Source organism: Salmo salar, chromosome 17 (assembly GCF_965601325.2).
Source record: "Salmo salar chromosome 17, fSalSal1, whole genome shotgun sequence".
Taxonomy (NCBI): Eukaryota; Metazoa; Chordata; class Actinopteri; order Salmoniformes; family Salmonidae; genus Salmo; species Salmo salar.
This window is the reverse complement of record NC_138307.1, coordinates 88,021,619-88,041,288: the sequence shown is the minus strand read 5'-3', so window position 1 is coordinate 88,041,288 and position 19,670 is coordinate 88,021,619. Positions and strand designations below refer to the sequence as shown.

General features: G+C 41.2%; 1 protein-coding gene across 1 annotated transcript in view; it reads left to right on the top strand.

The window, feature by feature from the left end:
* Positions 1–19,670, top strand: part of LOC106594004 (uncharacterized protein KIAA0930 homolog) — a 92,191-nt gene that overhangs the window by 70,377 nt on the left and 2,144 nt on the right. The window contains exons 7-10 of the mRNA XM_082964360.1: positions 1,622–1,810; positions 13,713–13,872; positions 16,893–17,048; positions 19,159–19,670. The exon at positions 19,159–19,670 is cut by the window's right edge and continues 2,144 nt beyond it. Of these exons, the coding sequence (XP_082820486.1) occupies positions 1,622–1,810; positions 13,713–13,872; positions 16,893–17,048; positions 19,159–19,199 (546 nt within the window). The 3' untranslated portion in view covers positions 19,200–19,670. The remainder of the gene's footprint in view (positions 1–1,621; positions 1,811–13,712; positions 13,873–16,892; positions 17,049–19,158) is intronic.

Below are 19,670 nucleotides of genomic sequence, written 5' to 3'. Positions count from 1 at the left end.
CATAAGTATTCAGACCCTTTACTCAGTACTTTGTTGAAGCACCTTTAGCAGTGATTACAGCCTCGAGTCTTCTTGTGTCTGACGCTACAAGCTTGGCACACCTGTATCTGGGGAGTTTCTCTCATTCTTCTCTGCAGATCCTCTCAAGCTCTGTCAGGTTGGATGGGGAGCGTCGCTGCACAGCTATTTTCACGTCTCTCCAGAGATGTTAGCTCGGGTTCAAGTCTGGACTCTGGCTGGGCCACTCAAGAATATTCAGAGACTTGTCCCTGAAGCCACACTCCTGTGTTGTCTTGGCTGTGTGCTTAGGGTCGTTGTCCTGTTGGAAGGTGAACCTTCGCCCCCCAGTCTGAGGTCCTGAGCGATCTGGAGCAGGTTTTCATCAAGGATCTCTCTGTACTTTACTCCGTTCATCTTTCCCTCGATCCTGACTAGTCTCCCAGTCCCTGCCACTGAAAAACATCCCCACAACATGATGCTGCCACCACCATGCTTCACCGTACGGATGCTGCCAGGTTTCCTCCAGACGTGACTCTTGGCGTTCAGGCCAAAGAGTTCAATCTTGGTTTCATCAGACCAGAGAATCTTGTTTCTCATGGTCTGAGAGTCTTCAGGTGCCTTTTGGCAAACTCCAAGAGGGCTGTCATGTGCCTTTTACTGAGGATTGCTCAGTTTGGCCGGGCGGCCAGCTCTAGGAAGAGTCTTGGTTGTTCCAAACTTCTTCCATTTAAGAATGATGGAGGCCACTGTGTTCTTGGGGACCTTCAATGCTGCCTAAATGTTTTGGTACCCTTCCCCAGATCTGTGCCTCGACACAATCCTGTCTCGGAGCTCTACGGACAATTCCTTCGACCTCATGGCTTGGTTTTTGCTCTGACATGCACTGTCAACTGTGGGACCTTATATAGACAGGTGTGTGCCTTTCCAAATCATGTTGAATTTATCACAGGTGGACTACAAGTTGTAGAAACATCTCAAGGATGATCAATGGAAACAGGATAAACCTGAACTCAATTTTGAGTCTCATAGCAAGGGGTCTGAATACTTATGTAAATAAGGTATTTGTTTAATTTTATTTTTTGCACACATTTTTTTTAAACCTGACTTTCACAACAAAAAAAAATGTAATCCATTTTAGAACAAGGCTGTGTAACGTAACTAAATGTGGAAAAAGTGAAGGGGTCTGAATACTTTCCTGAATGCTCTGTTTATTCTGTGAAATCAGCCTCAAGCTGTGAGAAACTTTACTGCTTGAATTACATAAAGACAGAACACCGTGGAAAGAAGGAACCTGGTTATGATTGTCTTGATGAAATGTAGTTTACGGTCATTACTAACAGAGAAACACAGGACTTTGTGGACAAGACATTACTAACAGAGAAACACAGGACTTTGTAGTTTGTGGACAAGACATTACTAACAGAGAAACACAGGACTTTGTGGACAAGACATTACTAACAGAGAAACACAGGACTTTGTGGACAAGACATTACTAACAGAGAAACACAGGACTTTGTGGACAAGACATTACTAACAGAGAAACACAGGACGGACAGTAGATGGTTAAAGACGAGATTGAGAACAAGCCGTATCAAGTCTTCCCGTTGTGTTTGTGTTGTAGGTGAGCGTGGCGGCTAAGATGGCCCAGCGCATGTCGTTCGGCTTCTATAAGTACAGCAACATGGAGTTCGTCAGGATGAAGGGGCCGCAGGGCAAAGGTCACGCTGAGATGGCGGTGAGCAGGGTCCCGACCGGAGACACGTCCCCCTGCGGCACGGAGGAGGACCTGGACTCCCCCCTACACGAGAGGGTTAGAGAGACACACACACACACACACACACACACACACACACACACACACACACACACCCCTACAGGAGAGGGTTAGATACACACACACACACACACACACACACACACACACACACACACACACACACACACACACACACACACACACACACACACACACACACCCCCCCCTACAGGAGAGGGTTAGATACACACACACACACACACACACACACACACACACACACACACACACACACACACCCCCCCCTACAGGAGAGGGTTAGATACACACACACACACACACACACACACACACACACACACACACACACACACACACACACCCCTACAGGAGAGGGTTAGATACACACACACACACACACCCCTACACGAGAGGGTTAGACACACACACACACACCCCTACACGAGAGGGTTAGACACACACACACTCGAGAGGGTGGGTAGAGTAGACAGATAGGCACGCACACACACAAGAAGGTTAGATACACACACACACACCCCTACACGAGAGGGTCAGGACACATGTATATAAAGCATTAAGAACACCCGCTTTTTCCAGACTGACCAGGTGAATCCAGGTTAAAGCTATGATCCCTTATTGATGTCCCTTAAATCCACTTCAATCAGTGTAGATGAAGGGGAGGAGACATGTTAAAGAAGGATTTTTAAACCTTGAGACAATTGAGACATGGATTGTTTATATGTCCCATTCAGAGGGTGAATGAGCAAGACAAAATATTTAAGTTCCTTTGAACAGGGTATGGTAGTAGGTGCCAGGTGCACCGGTTTGTGTCAAGAACTTCAACGTTGCTGGGTTTTTCACGCTCAACAGTTTCCCCGTCTGTATCAAGAATGGTCCACCACCCAAAGGACATCCAGCCAACTTGACACAACTGTGGGGAAGCATTGGAGTCAACATGGACCAGCATCCCTGTGGAACGCTTCCTACACCTTGTAGAGTCCATGTCCCGACAAAATGAGGCTGTTCTGAGGGCGACGCTAGCCGTCGGCTAGACCGGAGGGTCGGGACGCTGGCCGTCGGCTAGACCGGAGGGTCGGGACGCTGGCCGTCGGCTAGACCGGAGGGTCGGGACGCTAGCCGTCGGCTAGACCGGAGGGTCGGGACGCTAACCGTCGGCTGGACCGGAGGGTCGGGACGCTGGCCGTCGGCTAGGCCGGAGGGTCGGGACGCTGGCCGTCGGCTAGACCGGAGGGTCGGGACGCTGGCCGTCGGCTAGACCGGAGGGTCGGGACGCTGGCCGTCGGCTAGACCGGAGGGTCGGGACGCTAACCGTCGGCTAGGGACGCTGGCCGTCGGCTAGGCCGGAGGGTCGGGACGCTAACCGTCGGCTAGGCCGGAGGGTCGGGACGCTAACCGTCGGCTAGGCCGGAGGGTCGGGACGCTGGCCGTCGGCTAGGCCGGAGGGTCGGGACGCTGGCCGTCGGCTAGGCCGGAGGGTCGGGACGCTGGCCGTCGGCTAGGCCGGAGGGTCGGGACGCTGGCCGTCGGCTAGGCCGGAGGGTCGGGACGCTGGCCGTCGGCTAGGCCGGAGGGTCGGGACGCTGGACCAGAGGGCTGGGACAGCATTACTGTAGAATCACAACATTCCATGTTCTCAGGTGTACATAGATATACATGGAGGGAAAATGGTTTCATAATCACACCTGAGAAATGACCCCCAGAATATCCAACATGTTATGAAAGAGCCCAGGAATGGACATGCAGATAGCTGGCTGGAACACACTGCTTTTCTGTAACGCGTGTGTGTGTGTGTGTGTGTGTGTGTGTGTGTGTGGCTGAGGTTCTGTCCCCCTTTAACTGAGGTTCTGTCCCCCTTTAACTGAGGTTCTGTATGTCCTGAGGTTCTGTATGTCCTGAGGTTCTGTCCCCATTTAACTGAGGTTCTGTATGTCCTGAGGTTCTGTTCCCCTTTAACTGAGGTTCTGTATGTCCTGAGGTTCTGTCCCCCTTTAACTGAGGTTCTGTATGTCCTGAGGTTCTGTTCCCCTTTAACTGAGGTTCTGTATGTCCTGAGGTTCTGTATGTCCTGAGGTTCTGTCCCCATTTAACTGAGGTTCTGTATGTCCTGAGGTTCTGTCCCCATTTAACTGAGGTTTAGTGTGATGTCCTCTAGAGTTGTGGACATCAGAGACTGGATTTAACTGAGGTTTAGTGTGTTGTCCTCTAGAGTTGTGGACATCAGAGACTGGATTTAACTGAGGTTTAGTGTGATGTCCTCTAGAGTTGTGGACATCAGAGACTGGATTTAACTGAGGTGTAGTGTGATGTCCTCTAGAGTTGTGGACATCAGAGACTGGATTTAACTGAGGTTTAGTGTGATGTCCTCTAGAGTTGTGGACATCAGAGACTGGATTTAACTGAGGTTTAGTGTGATGTCCTCTAGAGTTGTGGACATCAGAGACTGGATTTAACTGAGGTTTAGTGTGTTGTCCTCTAGAGTTGTGGACATCAGAGACTGGATTTAACTGAGGTTTAGTGTGTTGTCCTCTAGAGTTGTGGACATCAGAGACTGGATTTAACTGAGGTTTAGTGTGATGTCCTCTAGAGTTGTGGACATCAGAGACTGGATTTAACTGAGGTGTAGTGTGATGTCCTCTAGAGTTGTGGACATCAGAGACTGGATTTAACTGAGGTTTAGTGTGATGTCCTCTAGAGTTGTGGACATCAGAGACTGGATTTAACTGAGGTTTAGTGTGATGTCCTCTAGAGTTGTGGACATCAGAGACTGGATTTAACTGAGGTTTAGTGTGTTGTCCTCTAGAGTTGTGGACATCAGAGACTGGATTTAACTGAGGTTTAGTGTGATGTCCTCTAGAGTTGTGGACATCAGAGACTGGATTTAACTGAGGTTTAGTGTGTTGTCCTCTAGAGTTGTGGACATCAGAGACTGGATTTAACTGAGGTTTAGTGTGTTGTCCTCTAGAGTTGTGGACATCAGAGACTGGATTTAACTGAGGTTTAGTGTGATGTCCTCTAGAGTTGTGGACATCAGAGACTGGATTTAACTGAGGTTTAGTGTGATGTCCTCTAGAGTTGTGGACATCAGAGACTGGATTTAACTGAGGTTTAGTGTGTTGTCCTCTAGAGTTGTGGACATCAGAGACTGGATTTAACTGAGGTTTAGTGTGATGTCCTCTAGAGTTGTGGACATCAGAGACTGGATTTAACTGAGGTTTAGTGTGATGTCCTCTAGAGTTGTGGACATCAGAGACTGGATTTAACTGAGGTTTAGTGTGATGTCCTCTAGAGTTGTGGACATCAGAGACTGGATTTAACTGAGGTTTAGTGTGATGTCCTCTAGAGTTGTGGACATCAGAGACTGGATTTAACTCGGTTCTTCTGGAGCTACGATAGAATGGAATGACTGAAGTGTATTAAACATGGCAGTATGTTATATTGTTACTGCAGTGTATTAAACATGGCAGTATGTTATATTGTTACTGCAGTGTATTAAACATGGCAGTATGTTATATTGTTACTGCAGTGTATTAAACATGGCAGTATGTTATATTGTTACTGCAGTGTATTAAACATGGCAGTATGTTATATTGTTACTACAGTGTATTAAACATGGCAGTATGTTATATTGTTACTGCAGTGTATTAAACATGGCAGTATGTTATATTGTTACTACAGTGTATTAAACATGGCAGTATGTTATATTGTTACTACAGTGTATTAAACATGGCAGTATGTTATATTGTTACTACAGTGTATTAAACATGGCAGTATGTTATATTGTTACTGCAGTGTATTAAACATGGCAGTATGTTATATTGTTACTGCAGTGTATTAAACATGGCAGTATGTTATATTGTTACTGCAGTGTATTAAACATGGCAGTATGTTATATTGTTACTGCAGTGTATTAAACAACATGGCAGTATGTTATATTGTTACTGCAGTGTATTAAACAACATGGCAGTATGTTATATTGTTACTGCAGTGTATTAAACAACATGGCAGTATGTTATATTGTTACTGCAGTGTATTAAACAACATGGCAGTATGTTATATTGTTACTGCAGTGTATTAAACATGGCAGTATGTTATATTGTTACTGCAGTGTATTAAACATGGCAGTATGTTATATTGTTACTGCAGTGTATTAAACATGGCAGTATGTTATATTGTTACTACAGTGTATTAAACATGGCAGTATGTTATATTGTTACTACAGTGTATTAAACATGGCAGTATGTTATATTGTTACTGCAGTGTATTGAGAGGACAACATGGCAGTATGTTATATTGTTACTAGCAGTGTATTGAACAACATGGCAGTATGTTATATTGTTACTGCAGTGTATTAAACATGGCAGTATGTTATATTGTTACTGCAGTGTATTAAACATGGCAGTATGTTATATTGTTACTGCAGTGTATTAAACATGGCAGTATGTTATATTGTTACTGACAGTGTATTAAACAACATGGCAGTATGTTATATTGTTACTGCAGTGTATTAAACATGGCAGTATGTTATATTGTTACTGCAGTGTATTAAACATGGCAGTATGTTATATTGTTACTGCAGTGTATTAAACATGGCAGTATGTTATATTGTTACTGCAGTGTATTAAACATGGCAGTATGTTATATTGTTACTGCAGTGTATTAAACAACATGGCAGTATGTTATATTGTTACTGCAGTGTATTAAACATGGCAGTATGTTATATTGTTACTGCAGTGTATTAAACAACATGGCAGTATGTTATATTGTTACTGCAGTGTATTAAACATGGCAGTATGTTATATTGTTACTACAGTGTATTAAACATGGCAGTATGTTATATTGTTACTACAGTGTATTAAACATGGCAGTATGTTATATTGTTACTACAGTGTATTAAACATGGCAGTATGTTATATTGTTACTGCAGTGTATTAAACAACATGGCAGTATGTTATATTGTTACTGCAGTGTATTAAACATGGCAGTATGTTATATTGTTACTGCAGTGTATTAAACATGGCAGTATGTTATATTGTTACTGCAGTGTATTAAACATGGCAGTATGTTATATTGTTACTGCAGTGTATTAAACATGGCAGTATGTTATATTGTTACTGCAGTGTATTAAACAACATGGCAGTATGTTATATTGTTACTGCAGTGTATTAAACATGGCAGTATGTTATATTGTTACTACAGTGTATTAAACATGGCAGTATGTTATATTGTTACTGCAGTGTATTAAACAACATGGCAGTATGTTATATTGTTACTGCAGTGTATTAAACATGGCAGTATGTTATATTGTTACTGCAGTGTATTAAACATGGCAGTATGTTATATTGTTACTACAGTGTATTAAACATGGCAGTATGTTATATTGTTACTGCAGTGTATTAAACATGGCAGTATGTTATATTGTTACTACAGTGTATTAAACATGGCAGTATGTTATATTGTTACTGCAGTGTATTAAACATGGCAGTATGTTATATTGTTACTACAGTGTATTAAACATGGCAGTATGTTATATTGTTACTGCAGTGTATTAAACATGGCAGTATGTTATATTGTTACTACAGTGTATTAAACATGGCAGTATGTTATATTGTTACTACAGTGTATTAAACATGGCAGTATGTTATATTGTTACTACAGTGTATTAAACATGGCAGTATGTTATATTGTTACTACAGTGTATTAAACAACATGGCAGTATGTTATATTGTTACTACAGTGTATTAAACATGGCAGTATGTTATATTGTTACTGCAGTGTATTAAACATGGCAGTATGTTATATTGTTACTGCAGTGTATTAAACATGGCAGTATGTTATATTGTTACTGCAGTGTATTAAACAACATGGCAGTATGTTATATTGTTACTGCAGTGTATTAAACATGGCAGTATGTTATATTGTTACTACAGTGTATTAAACATGGCAGTATGTTATATTGTTACTACAGTGTATTAAACATGGCAGTATGTTATATTGTTACTACAGTGTATTAAACATGGCAGTATGTTATATTGTTACTACAGTGTATTAAACATGGCAGTATGTTATATTGTTACTACAGTGTATTAAACATGGCAGTATGTTATATTGTTACTGCAGTGTATTAAACAACATGGCAGTATGTTATATTGTTACTGCAGTGTATTAAACATGGCAGTATGTTATATTGTTACTGCAGTGTATTAAACATGGCAGTATGTTATATTGTTACTACAGTGTATTAAACAACATGGCAGTATGTTATATTGTTACTGCAGTGTATTAAACATGGCAGTATGTTATATTGTTACTACAGTGTATTAAACATGGCAGTATGTTATATTGTTACTACAGTGTATTAAACATGGCAGTATGTTATATTGTTACTGCAGTGTATTAAACATGGCAGTATGTTATATTGTTACTACAGTGTATTAAACATGGCAGTATGTTATATTGTTACTACAGTGTATTAAACAACATGGCAGTATGTTATATTGTTACTGCAGTGTATTAAACATGGCAGTATGTTATATTGTTACTGCAGTGTATTAAACATGGCAGTATGTTATATTGTTACTGCAGTGTATTAAACATGGCAGTATGTTATATTGTTACTGCAGTGTATTAAACATGGCAGTATGTTATATTGTTACTGCAGTGTATTAAACATGGCAGTATGTTATATTGTTACTGCAGTGTATTAAACATGGCAGTATGTTATATTGTTACTACAGTGTATTAAACATGGCAGTATGTTATATTGTTACTACAGTGTATTAAACATGGCAGTATGTTATATTGTTACTACAGTGTATTAAACATGGCAGTATGTTATATTGTTACTACAGTGTATTAAACATGGCAGTATGTTATATTGTTACTGCAGTGTATTAAACATGGCAGTATGTTATATTGTTACTACAGTGTATTAAACATGGCAGTATGTTATATTGTTACTGCAGTGTATTAAACATGGCAGTATGTTATATTGTTACTGCAGTGTATTAAACAACATGGCAGTATGTTATATTGTTACTGCAGTGTATTAAACATGGCAGTATGTTATATTGTTACTGCAGTGTATTAAACATGGCAGTATGTTATATTGTTACTGCAGTGTATTAAACATGGCAGTATGTTATATTGTTACTACAGTGTATTAAACATGGCAGTATGTTATATTGTTACTGCAGTGTATTAAACATGGCAGTATGTTATATTGTTACTACAGTGTATTAAACATGGCAGTATGTTATATTGTTACTGCAGTGTATTAACAACATGGCAGTATGTTATATTGTTACTACAGTGTATTAAACATGGCAGTATGTTATATTGTTACTGCAGTGTATTAAACATGGCAGTATGTTATATTGTTACTACAGTGTATTAAACATGGCAGTATGTTATATTGTTACTACAGTGTATTAAACATGGCAGTATGTTATATTGTTACTACAGTGTATTAAACATGGCAGTATGTTATATTGTTACTACAGTGTATTAAACATGGCAGTATGTTATATTGTTACTGCAGTGTATTAAACATGGCAGTATGTTATATTGTTACTGCAGTGTATTAAACATGGCAGTATGTTATATTGTTACTACAGTGTATTAAACATGGCAGTATGTTATATTGTTACTGCAGTGTATTAAACATGGCAGTATGTTATATTGTTACTGCAGTGTATTAAACATGGCAGTATGTTATATTGTTACTGCAGTGTATTAAACATGGCAGTATGTTATATTGTTACTGCAGTGTATTAAACATGGCAGTATGTTATATTGTTACTGCAGTGTATTAAACATGGCAGTATGTTATATTGTTACTGCAGTGTATTAAACATGGCAGTATGTTATATTGTTACTACAGTGTATTAAACATGGCAGTATGTTATATTGTTACTACAGTGTATTAAACATGGCAGTATGTTATATTGTTACTACAGTGTATTAAACATGGCAGTATGTTATATTGTTACTACAGTGTATTAAACATGGCAGTATGTTATATTGTTACTGCAGTGTATTAAACATGGCAGTATGTTATATTGTTACTGCAGTGTATTAAACATGGCAGTATGTTATATTGTTACTGCAGTGTATTAAACAACATGGCAGTATGTTATATTGTTACTGCAGTGTATTAAACAACATGGCAGTATGTTATATTGTTACTGCAGTGTATTAAACATGGCAGTATGTTATATTGTTACTGCAGTGTATTAAACATGGCAGTATGTTATATTGTTACTGCAGTGTATTAAACATGGCAGTATGTTATATTGTTACTGCAGTGTATTAAACATGGCAGTATGTTATATTGTTACTGCAGTGTATTAACACATGGCAGTATGTTATATTGTTACTGCAGTGTATTAAACATGGCAGTATGTTATATTGTTACTACAGTGTATTAAACATGGCAGTATGTTATATTGTTACTACAGTGTATTAAACATGGCAGTATGTTATATTGTTACTGCAGTGTATTAAACATGGCAGTATGTTATATTGTTACTACAGTGTATTAAACATGGCAGTATGTTATATTGTTACTACAGTGTATTAAACATGGCAGTATGTTATATTGTTACTACAGTGTATTAAACATGGCAGTATGTTATATTGTTACTACAGTGTATTAAACATGGCAGTATGTTATATTGTTACTGCAGTGTATTAACAACATGGCAGTATGTTATATTGTTACTGCAGTGTATTAAACATGGCAGTATGTTATATTGTTACTGCAGTGTATTAAACATGGCAGTATGTTATATTGTTACTACAGTGTATTAAACATGGCAGTATGTTATATTGTTACTGCAGTGTATTAAACATGGCAGTATGTTATATTGTTACTGCAGTGTATTAAACATGGCAGTATGTTATATTGTTACTGCAGTGTATTAAACATGGCAGTATGTTATATTGTTACTGCAGTGTATTAAACATGGCAGTATGTTATATTGTTACTACAGTGTATTAAACATGGCAGTATGTTATATTGTTACTACAGTGTATTAAACATGGCAGTATGTTATATTGTTACTGCAGTGTATTAAACATGGCAGTATGTTATATTGTTACTACAGTGTATTAAACATGGCAGTATGTTATATTGTTACTGCAGTGTATTAAACATGGCAGTATGTTATATTGTTACTACAGTGTATTAAACATGGCAGTATGTTATATTGTTACTGCAGTGTATTAAACATGGCAGTATGTTATATTGTTACTGCAGTGTATTAAACATGGCAGTATGTTATATTGTTACTACAGTGTATTAAACATGGCAGTATGTTATATTGTTACTGCAGTGTATTAAACATGGCAGTATGTTATATTGTTACTGCAGTGTATTAAACAACATGGCAGTATGTTATATTGTTACTGCAGTGTATTAAACATGGCAGTATGTTATATTGTTACTACAGTGTATTAAACATGGCAGTATGTTATATTGTTACTACAGTGTATTAAACATGGCAGTATGTTATATTGTTACTGCAGTGTATTAAACATGGCAGTATGTTATATTGTTACTGCAGTGTATTAAACATGGCAGTATGTTATATTGTTACTACAGTGTATTAAACATGGCAGTATGTTATATTGTTACTGCAGTGTATTAAACAACATGGCAGTATGTTATATTGTTACTACAGTGTATTAAACATGGCAGTATGTTATATTGTTACTGCAGTGTATTAAACATGGCAGTATGTTATATTGTTACTGCAGTGTATTAAACATGGCAGTATGTTATATTGTTACTACAGTGTATTAAACATGGCAGTATGTTATATTGTTACTGCAGTGTATTAAACATGGCAGTATGTTATATTGTTACTACAGTGTATTAAACATGGCAGTATGTTATATTGTTACTACAGTGTATTAAACAACATGGCAGTATGTTATATTGTTACTGCAGTGTATTAAACATGGCAGTATGTTATATTGTTACTACAGTGTATTAAACATGGCAGTATGTTATATTGTTACTGCAGTGTATTAAACATGGCAGTATGTTATATTGTTACTGCAGTGTATTAAACATGGCAGTATGTTATATTGTTACTACAGTGTATTAAACATGGCAGTATGTTATATTGTTACTACAGTGTATTAAACATGGCAGTATGTTATATTGTTACTACAGTGTATTAAACATGGCAGTATGTTATATTGTTACTGCAGTGTATTAAACATGGCAGTATGTTATATTGTTACTACAGTGTATTAAACATGGCAGTATGTTATATTGTTACTGCAGTGTATTAAACATGGCAGTATGTTATATTGTTACTGCAGTGTATTAAACAACATGGCAGTATGTTATATTGTTACTGCAGTGTATTAAACATGGCAGTATGTTATATTGTTACTGCAGTGTATTAAACATGGCAGTATGTTATATTGTTACTGCAGTGTATTAAACATGGCAGTATGTTATATTGTTACTACAGTGTATTAAACATGGCAGTATGTTATATTGTTACTGCAGTGTATTAAACATGGCAGTATGTTATATTGTTACTACAGTGTATTAAACATGGCAGTATGTTATATTGTTACTGCAGTGTATTAAACAACATGGCAGTATGTTATATTGTTACTACAGTGTATTAAACATGGCAGTATGTTATATTGTTACTGCAGTGTATTAAACATGGCAGTATGTTATATTGTTACTGCAGTGTATTAAACATGGCAGTATGTTATATTGTTACTACAGTGTATTAAACATGGCAGTATGTTATATTGTTACTACAGTGTATTAAACATGGCAGTATGTTATATTGTTACTACAGTGTATTAAACATGGCAGTATGTTATATTGTTACTGCAGTGTATTAAACATGGCAGTATGTTATATTGTTACTGCAGTGTATTAAACATGGCAGTATGTTATATTGTTACTACAGTGTATTAAACATGGCAGTATGTTATATTGTTACTGCAGTGTATTAAACATGGCAGTATGTTATATTGTTACTACAGTGTATTAAACATGGCAGTATGTTATATTGTTACTGCAGTGTATTAAACATGGCAGTATGTTATATTGTTACTACAGTGTATTAAACATGGCAGTATGTTATATTGTTACTACAGTGTATTAAACATGGCAGTATGTTATATTGTTACTACAGTGTATTAAACATGGCAGTATGTTATATTGTTACTACAGTGTATTAAACATGGCAGTATGTTATATTGTTACTGCAGTGTATTAAACATGGCAGTATGTTATATTGTTACTACAGTGTATTAAACATGGCAGTATGTTATATTGTTACTGCAGTGTATTAAACATGGCAGTATGTTATATTGTTACTACAGTGTATTAAACAACATGGCAGTATGTTATATTGTTACTGCAGTGTATTAAACATGGCAGTATGTTATATTGTTACTGCAGTGTATTAAACATGGCAGTATGTTATATTGTTACTACAGTGTATTAAACATGGCAGTATGTTATATTGTTACTACAGTGTATTAAACATGGCAGTATGTTATATTGTTACTACAGTGTATTAAACAACATGGCAGTATGTTATATACTATACAGGTATATGATTGGCTGTCTGTGTGTCTCTCTGTAGTAGGTCTGTTCTGATTGGCTGTCTGTGTGTGCTCTCTGTAGTACATTGGTTCTGATTGGCTGTCTGTGTGTTCTCTCTGTAGTAGGTCTGTTCTGATTGGCTGTCTGTGTGTGCTCTCTGTAGTACGTTGGTTCTGATTGGCTGTCTGTGTGTTCTCTCTGTAGTACGTTGGTTCTGATTGGCTGTCTGTGTGTTCCGTCTGTAGTATGTTGGTTCTGATTGGCTGTCTGTGTGTTCTCTCTGTAGTAGGTCTGTTCTGATTGGCTGTCTGTGTTCCGTTTGGTCAGGTGACGTCGTTCAGCACCCCTCCCACCCCGGAGAGGAACCGCCCCTCGTTCTTCTCCCCTTCTCTCCGTCGGAAGGTCCCCAGGAACCGCATCACTGAGATGAAGAAGAGTCACTCAGCCAATGATAGTGAAGAGTTCTTCAGGGACGAGGATGACGAGGGTAACAACATATTATAACCTGGATGTGTTGGAGAGAGAGAGTGTATAACCTGGATGTGTTGCAGAGAGAGAGAGAGAATAACCTGGATGTGTTGCAGAGAGAGAGTATAACCTGGATGTGTTGCAGAGAGAGAGTGTGTTTAACCTGGATGTGTTGCAGAGAGAGAGAGAGAGAGTGTATAACCTGGATGTGTTGGAGAGAGAGAGTGTGTATAACCTGGATGTGTTGGAGAGAGAGTGTGTATAACCTGGATGTGTTGAAGAGAGAGAGAGAGAGAGAGAGAGTGTATAACCTGGATGTGTTGCAGAGAGAGAGAGAGAGTATAACCTGGATGTGTTGCAGAGAGAGAGGCAGAGAGAGAGTATAACCTGGATGTGTTGCAGAGAGAGAGTATAACCTGGATGTGTTGAAGAGAGAGAGAGAGAGTGTATAACCTGGATGTGTTGCAGAGAGAGAGAGAGTGTATAACCTGGATGTGTTGGAGAGAGAGAGTGTGTATAACCTGGATGTGTTGGAGAGAGAGTGTGTATAACCTGGATGTGTTGAAGAGAGAGAGAGAGAGTGTATAACCTGGATGTGTTGCAGAGAGAGAGAGAGAGAGAGAGAGAGTGTATAACCTGGATGTGTTGCAGAGAGAGAGTATAACCTGGATGTGTTGAAGAGAGAGAGAGAGTGTATAACCTGGATGTGTTGCAGAGAGAGAGAGAGAGAGAGAGAGAGTGTATAACCTGGATGTGTTGCAGAGAGAGAGAGTGTATAACCTGGATGTGTTGAAGAGAGAGAGAGAGAGTATAACCTGGATGTGTTGCAGAGAGAGAGAGAGAGAGAGAGAGAGAGTGTATAACCTGGATGTGTTGGAGAGAGAGAGTGTGTATAACCTGGATGTGTTGCAGAGAGAGAGAGTGTATAACCTGGATGTGTTGAAGAGAGAGAGAGTGTATAACCTGGATGTGTTGCAGAGAGAGAGAGAGAGAGAGTGTATAACCTGGATGTGTTGCAGAGAGAGAGAGTGTATAACCTGGATGTGTTGAAGAGAGAGAGAGAGTGTATAACCTGGATGTGTTGCAGAGAGAGAGAGAGAGAGAGTGTATAACCTGGATGTGTTGGAGAGAGAGAGTGTGTATAACCTGGATGTGTTGCAGAGAGAGAGAGTGTATAACCTGGATGTGTTGAAGAGAGAGAGAGTGTATAACCTGGATGTGTTGCAGAGAGAGAGAGAGAGAGAGTGTATAACCTGGATGTGTTGCAGAGAGAGAGAGAGTGTATAACCTGGATGTGTTGCAGAGAGAGAGAGAGAGTGTAACCTGGATGTGTTGCAGAGAGAGAGAGTGTATAACCTGGATGTGTTGAAGAGAGAGTGTATAACCTGGATGTGTTGCAGAGAGAGAGAGAGAGAGAGAGAGAGAGTGTATAACCTGGATGTGTTGCAGAGAGAGAGTATAACCTGGATGTGTTGCAGAGAGAGAGTATAACCTGGATGTGTTGAAGAGAGAGAGAGAGAGTGTATAACCTGGATGTGTTGCAGAGAGAGAGAGAGAGAGTGTATAACCTGGATGTGTTGGAGAGAGAGAGGGTGTATAACCTGGATGTGTTGCAGAGAGAGAGAGAGTGTATAACCTGGATGTGTTGCAGAGAGAGAGAGAGAGTGTATAACCTGGATGTGTTGAAGAGAGAGAGAGAGTGTATAACCTGGATGTTTTGGAGAGAGAGAGTTTATAACCTGGATGTGTTGCAGAGAGAGAGTGTATAACCTGGATGTGTTGCAGAGAGAGAGAGTGTATAACCTGGATGTGTTGCAGAGAGAGAGAGAGAGTGTATAACCTGGATGTGTTGAAGAGAGAGAGAGAGAGTGTATAACCTGGATGTTTTGGAGAGAGAGAGAGAGAGTGTATAACCTGGATGTGTTGCAGAGTGTATAACCTGGATGTGTTGCAGAGAGAGAGTGTATAACCTGGATGTGTTGAAGAGAGCGAGAGTGTATAACCTGGATGTGTTGCAGAGAGAGAGAGAGTGTATAACCTGGATGTGTTGCAGAGAGAGAGAGAGAGTGTAACCTGGATGTGTTGCAGAGAGAGAGAGTGTATAACCTGGATGTGTTGAAGAGAGAGTGTATAACCTGGATGTGTTGCAGAGAGAGAGAGAGAGAGAGAGTGTATAACCTGGATGTGTTGCAGAGAGAGAGTATAACCTGGATGTGTTGCAGAGAGAGAGTATAACCTGGATGTGTTGAAGAGAGAGAGAGAGAGTGTATAACCTGGATGTGTTGCAGAGGAGAGAGAGAGAGAGAGAGTGTATAACCTGGATGTGTTGGAGAGAGAGAGGGTGTATAACCTGGATGTGTTGCAGAGAGAGAGAGAGTGTATAACCTGGATGTGTTGCAGAGAGAGAGAGAGAGTGTATAACCTGGATGTGTTGAAGAGAGAGAGAGAGTGTATAACCTGGATGTTTTGGAGAGAGAGAGTTTATAACCTGGATGTGTTGCAGAGAGAGAGTGTATAACCTGGATGTGTTGCAGAGAGAGAGAGAGTGTATAACCTGGATGTGTTGCAGAGAGAGAGAGAGAGTGTATAACCTGGATGTGTTGAAGAGAGAGAGAGAGAGTGTATAACCTGGATGTTTTGGAGAGAGAGAGAGAGAGTGTATAACCTGGATGTGTTGCAGAGTGTATAACCTGGATGTGTTGCAGAGAGAGAGTGTATAACCTGGATGTGTTGAAGAGAGCGAGAGTGTATAACCTGGATGTGTTGAAGAGAGAGAGAGAGTGTATAACCTGGATGTGTTGAAGAGAGAGAGAGAGTGTATAACCTGGATGTGTTGCAGAGAGAGAGTGTATAACCTGGTTGTGTTGGAGAGAGAGAGTGTATAACCTGGATGTTTTGGAGAGAGAGAGAGAGAGAGTGTATAACCTGGATGTGTTGCAGAGAGAGAGTGTTTAACCTGGATGTGTTGCAGAGAGAGAGTGTATAACCTGGATGTGTTGGACAGAGAGTGTATAACCTGGATCATGTGACCCCATGCAGACCTGTGTAACCAGTCCAACCTGCGGTCTCGCTCCCTGTCGGGTACAGGACGCTCCCTGGTGGGGTCTTGGCTCAAACTGAACCGGACAGAGGAGTACTTCCTGCTTTACTCCCACCTGACCTACGTCACCCTGCCGCTGCACCGAATCACCTCAGGTCAAGACCCACAAACCATCAGTCCCTAATGGTTCACTATGCCCTCAGGTCAAGACCCCCACACTATCAGTCCCCAATGGTTCACTATTCCCTCAGGTCAAGACCCCCACACTATCAGTCCCTAATGGTTCCCTATTCCCTCACCCGGTCAAGACCCCCACACTATCAGTCCCTAATGGTTCCCTATCCCCTCAGGTCAAGACCCCCACACTATCAGTCCCCAATGGTTCCCTATTCCCTATGCCCTCAGGTCAAGACCCCCACACTATCAGTCCCACCCCCACACTATCAGTCCCCAATGGTTCCCTATTCCCTATCACCTCAGGTCAAGACCCCCACACTATCAGTCCCCAATGGTTCCCTCCTCAGGTCAAGACCCCCACACTATCAGTCCCCAATGGTTCCCTATTCCCTATTCCCTCAGGTCAAGACCCCACACTATCAGTCCCCATTGGTTCCCTATGCCCTCAGGTCAAGACCCACACACTATCAGTCCCTAATGGTTCCCTATTACCTATTCCCTCAGGTCAAGACCCCCACACTATCAGTCCCTAATGGTTCCCTATCACCTCAGGTCAAGACCCCCACACTATCAGTCCCTAATGGTTCCCTATTCCCTCAGGTCAAGACCCCCACACTATCAGTCCCTAATGGTTCCCTATTCCCTCAGGTCAAGACCCCCACACTATCAGTCCCCAATGGTTCCCTACACTCAGTCCCCAATGGTTCCCTATTACCTATTCCCTCAGGTCAAGACCCCCACACTATCAGTCCCTAATGGTTCCCTTTCACCTCAGGTCAAGACCCCCACACTCAGTCCCATTCCCTCAGGTCAAGACCCCCACACTATCAGTCCCTAATGGTTCCCTTTCACCTCAGGTCAAGACCCCCACACTCAGTCCCTAATGGTTCCCTATTCCCTCAGGTCAAGACCCCCACACTATCAGTCCCTAATGGTTCCCTTTCACCTCAGGTCAAGACCCCCACACTCAGTCCCTAATGGTTCCCTATTCCCTCAGGTCAAGACCCCCACACTATCAGTCCCTAATGGTTCCCTTTCACCTCAGGTCAAGACCCCCACACTATCAGTCCCTAATGGTTCCCTTTCACCTCAGGTCAAGACCCCCACACTCAGTCCCTAATGGTTCCCTTTCACCTCAGGTCAAGACCCCCACACTCAGTCCCTAATGGTTCCCTATCACCTCAGGTCAAGACCCACAAACAAACAAAAAATGCTCCTGTAAAACACTTCGATGCAGCCTGACAGTATGCTCTCGATGGTGCTCCTGTAAAACACCGTAGTTTGAACATTTTAGCTCCTCAGAGATGTGTACGCCGAGGAGCTTTAAGTTTTTTGACAGTCTCCACGACGGGCCTCGTTGATGAGGGTGGGGGCGTTCCCAGCCTGGTTCCTCCACAATCAACTCTGTTGTTTTTTGCTAACGTTGAGGGAGAGGTTGTTTACCTGGCGCCACGCCGTCAGAGTGCCTACCTCCTCTCTGTAGGCCGTCTGGTCGTCGTTGGTAATCGGGTCTACTACTGTCGCGTCGTCAGGGAACTTGGTGATGGAGTTGGACCCAGTTGCGTAGGGAGGAGTTCAGACCCAGGGCCGGGAGCTTGGAGGGCGCTGTGGTATTGAAGGTCGAGCTGTAGTCAATGAACAGCATTCTGACATGTGTGTTCCCCTGGTCCAGGTGGGTGAGGGCAGTGCAGTGGTGATGGCGTCGTCCGTGAATCTGTCGGGGCAGTAGACGAATTGGAGAGTGTGTCGGGGAGGGAGGAGGTGATATGGTCTTTGACTAGTCTCTCTATGCACTTCATGATGAAGGACGTAGAGTGTTACTGGTCAGTAGTCATTCAGTAACTTTCCCTTCCTTGGGCAGCAGCACGATGGTGGACATCTTAAAGCAGGTGGGGAGAACAGCCCGAGCTAGAGGGAGATTAAAAATGTCAGAAAAACACAACAGCGAGCTGGTCTGCACATGCTCCAAGGGGCACGGCTAGGATCCTCCCATCTAGAGAATAGGGAGCCATTATGGACTTTCCCTGTTGTGTAAATGACAGTATTGACGTACACTGCTGACTGATTCTGTTGTTGTCTTGTCATCAGATATCCTGGAGGTGAGACAGAAGCCCATCTTGATGACATAGCAGATCAGAGCTCCAGTCCTCCCTACGAAGTGCCTTCCTGCATCAGGCCCTGACTGACACCACTACAACCCAGTGGTGAGATGGAAAACTACAGCAACACTACCACCATCTGGTGGCGAGACAGAACTACAACCAAACCTGGAATTACAGCAACACTACCACCATCTGGTGGTAACATGGAGGAATTACAGCAACACTCCCATCTGGTGGCGAGACAGAGAACTACAACCAAACCTGGAATTACAGCAACACTCCCATCTGGTGGCGAGACAGAGAACTACAACCAAACCTGGAATTACAGCAACACTCCCATCTGGTGGCGAGACAGAGAACTACAACCAAACCTGGAATTACAGCAACACTCCCATCTGGTGGCGAGACAGAGAACTACAACCAAACCTGGAGTCAACGGCAAGAGATGACTATTAAAAAAAACCTTTGGCACAATGAAAACCAGCCAATCAGAAAGTG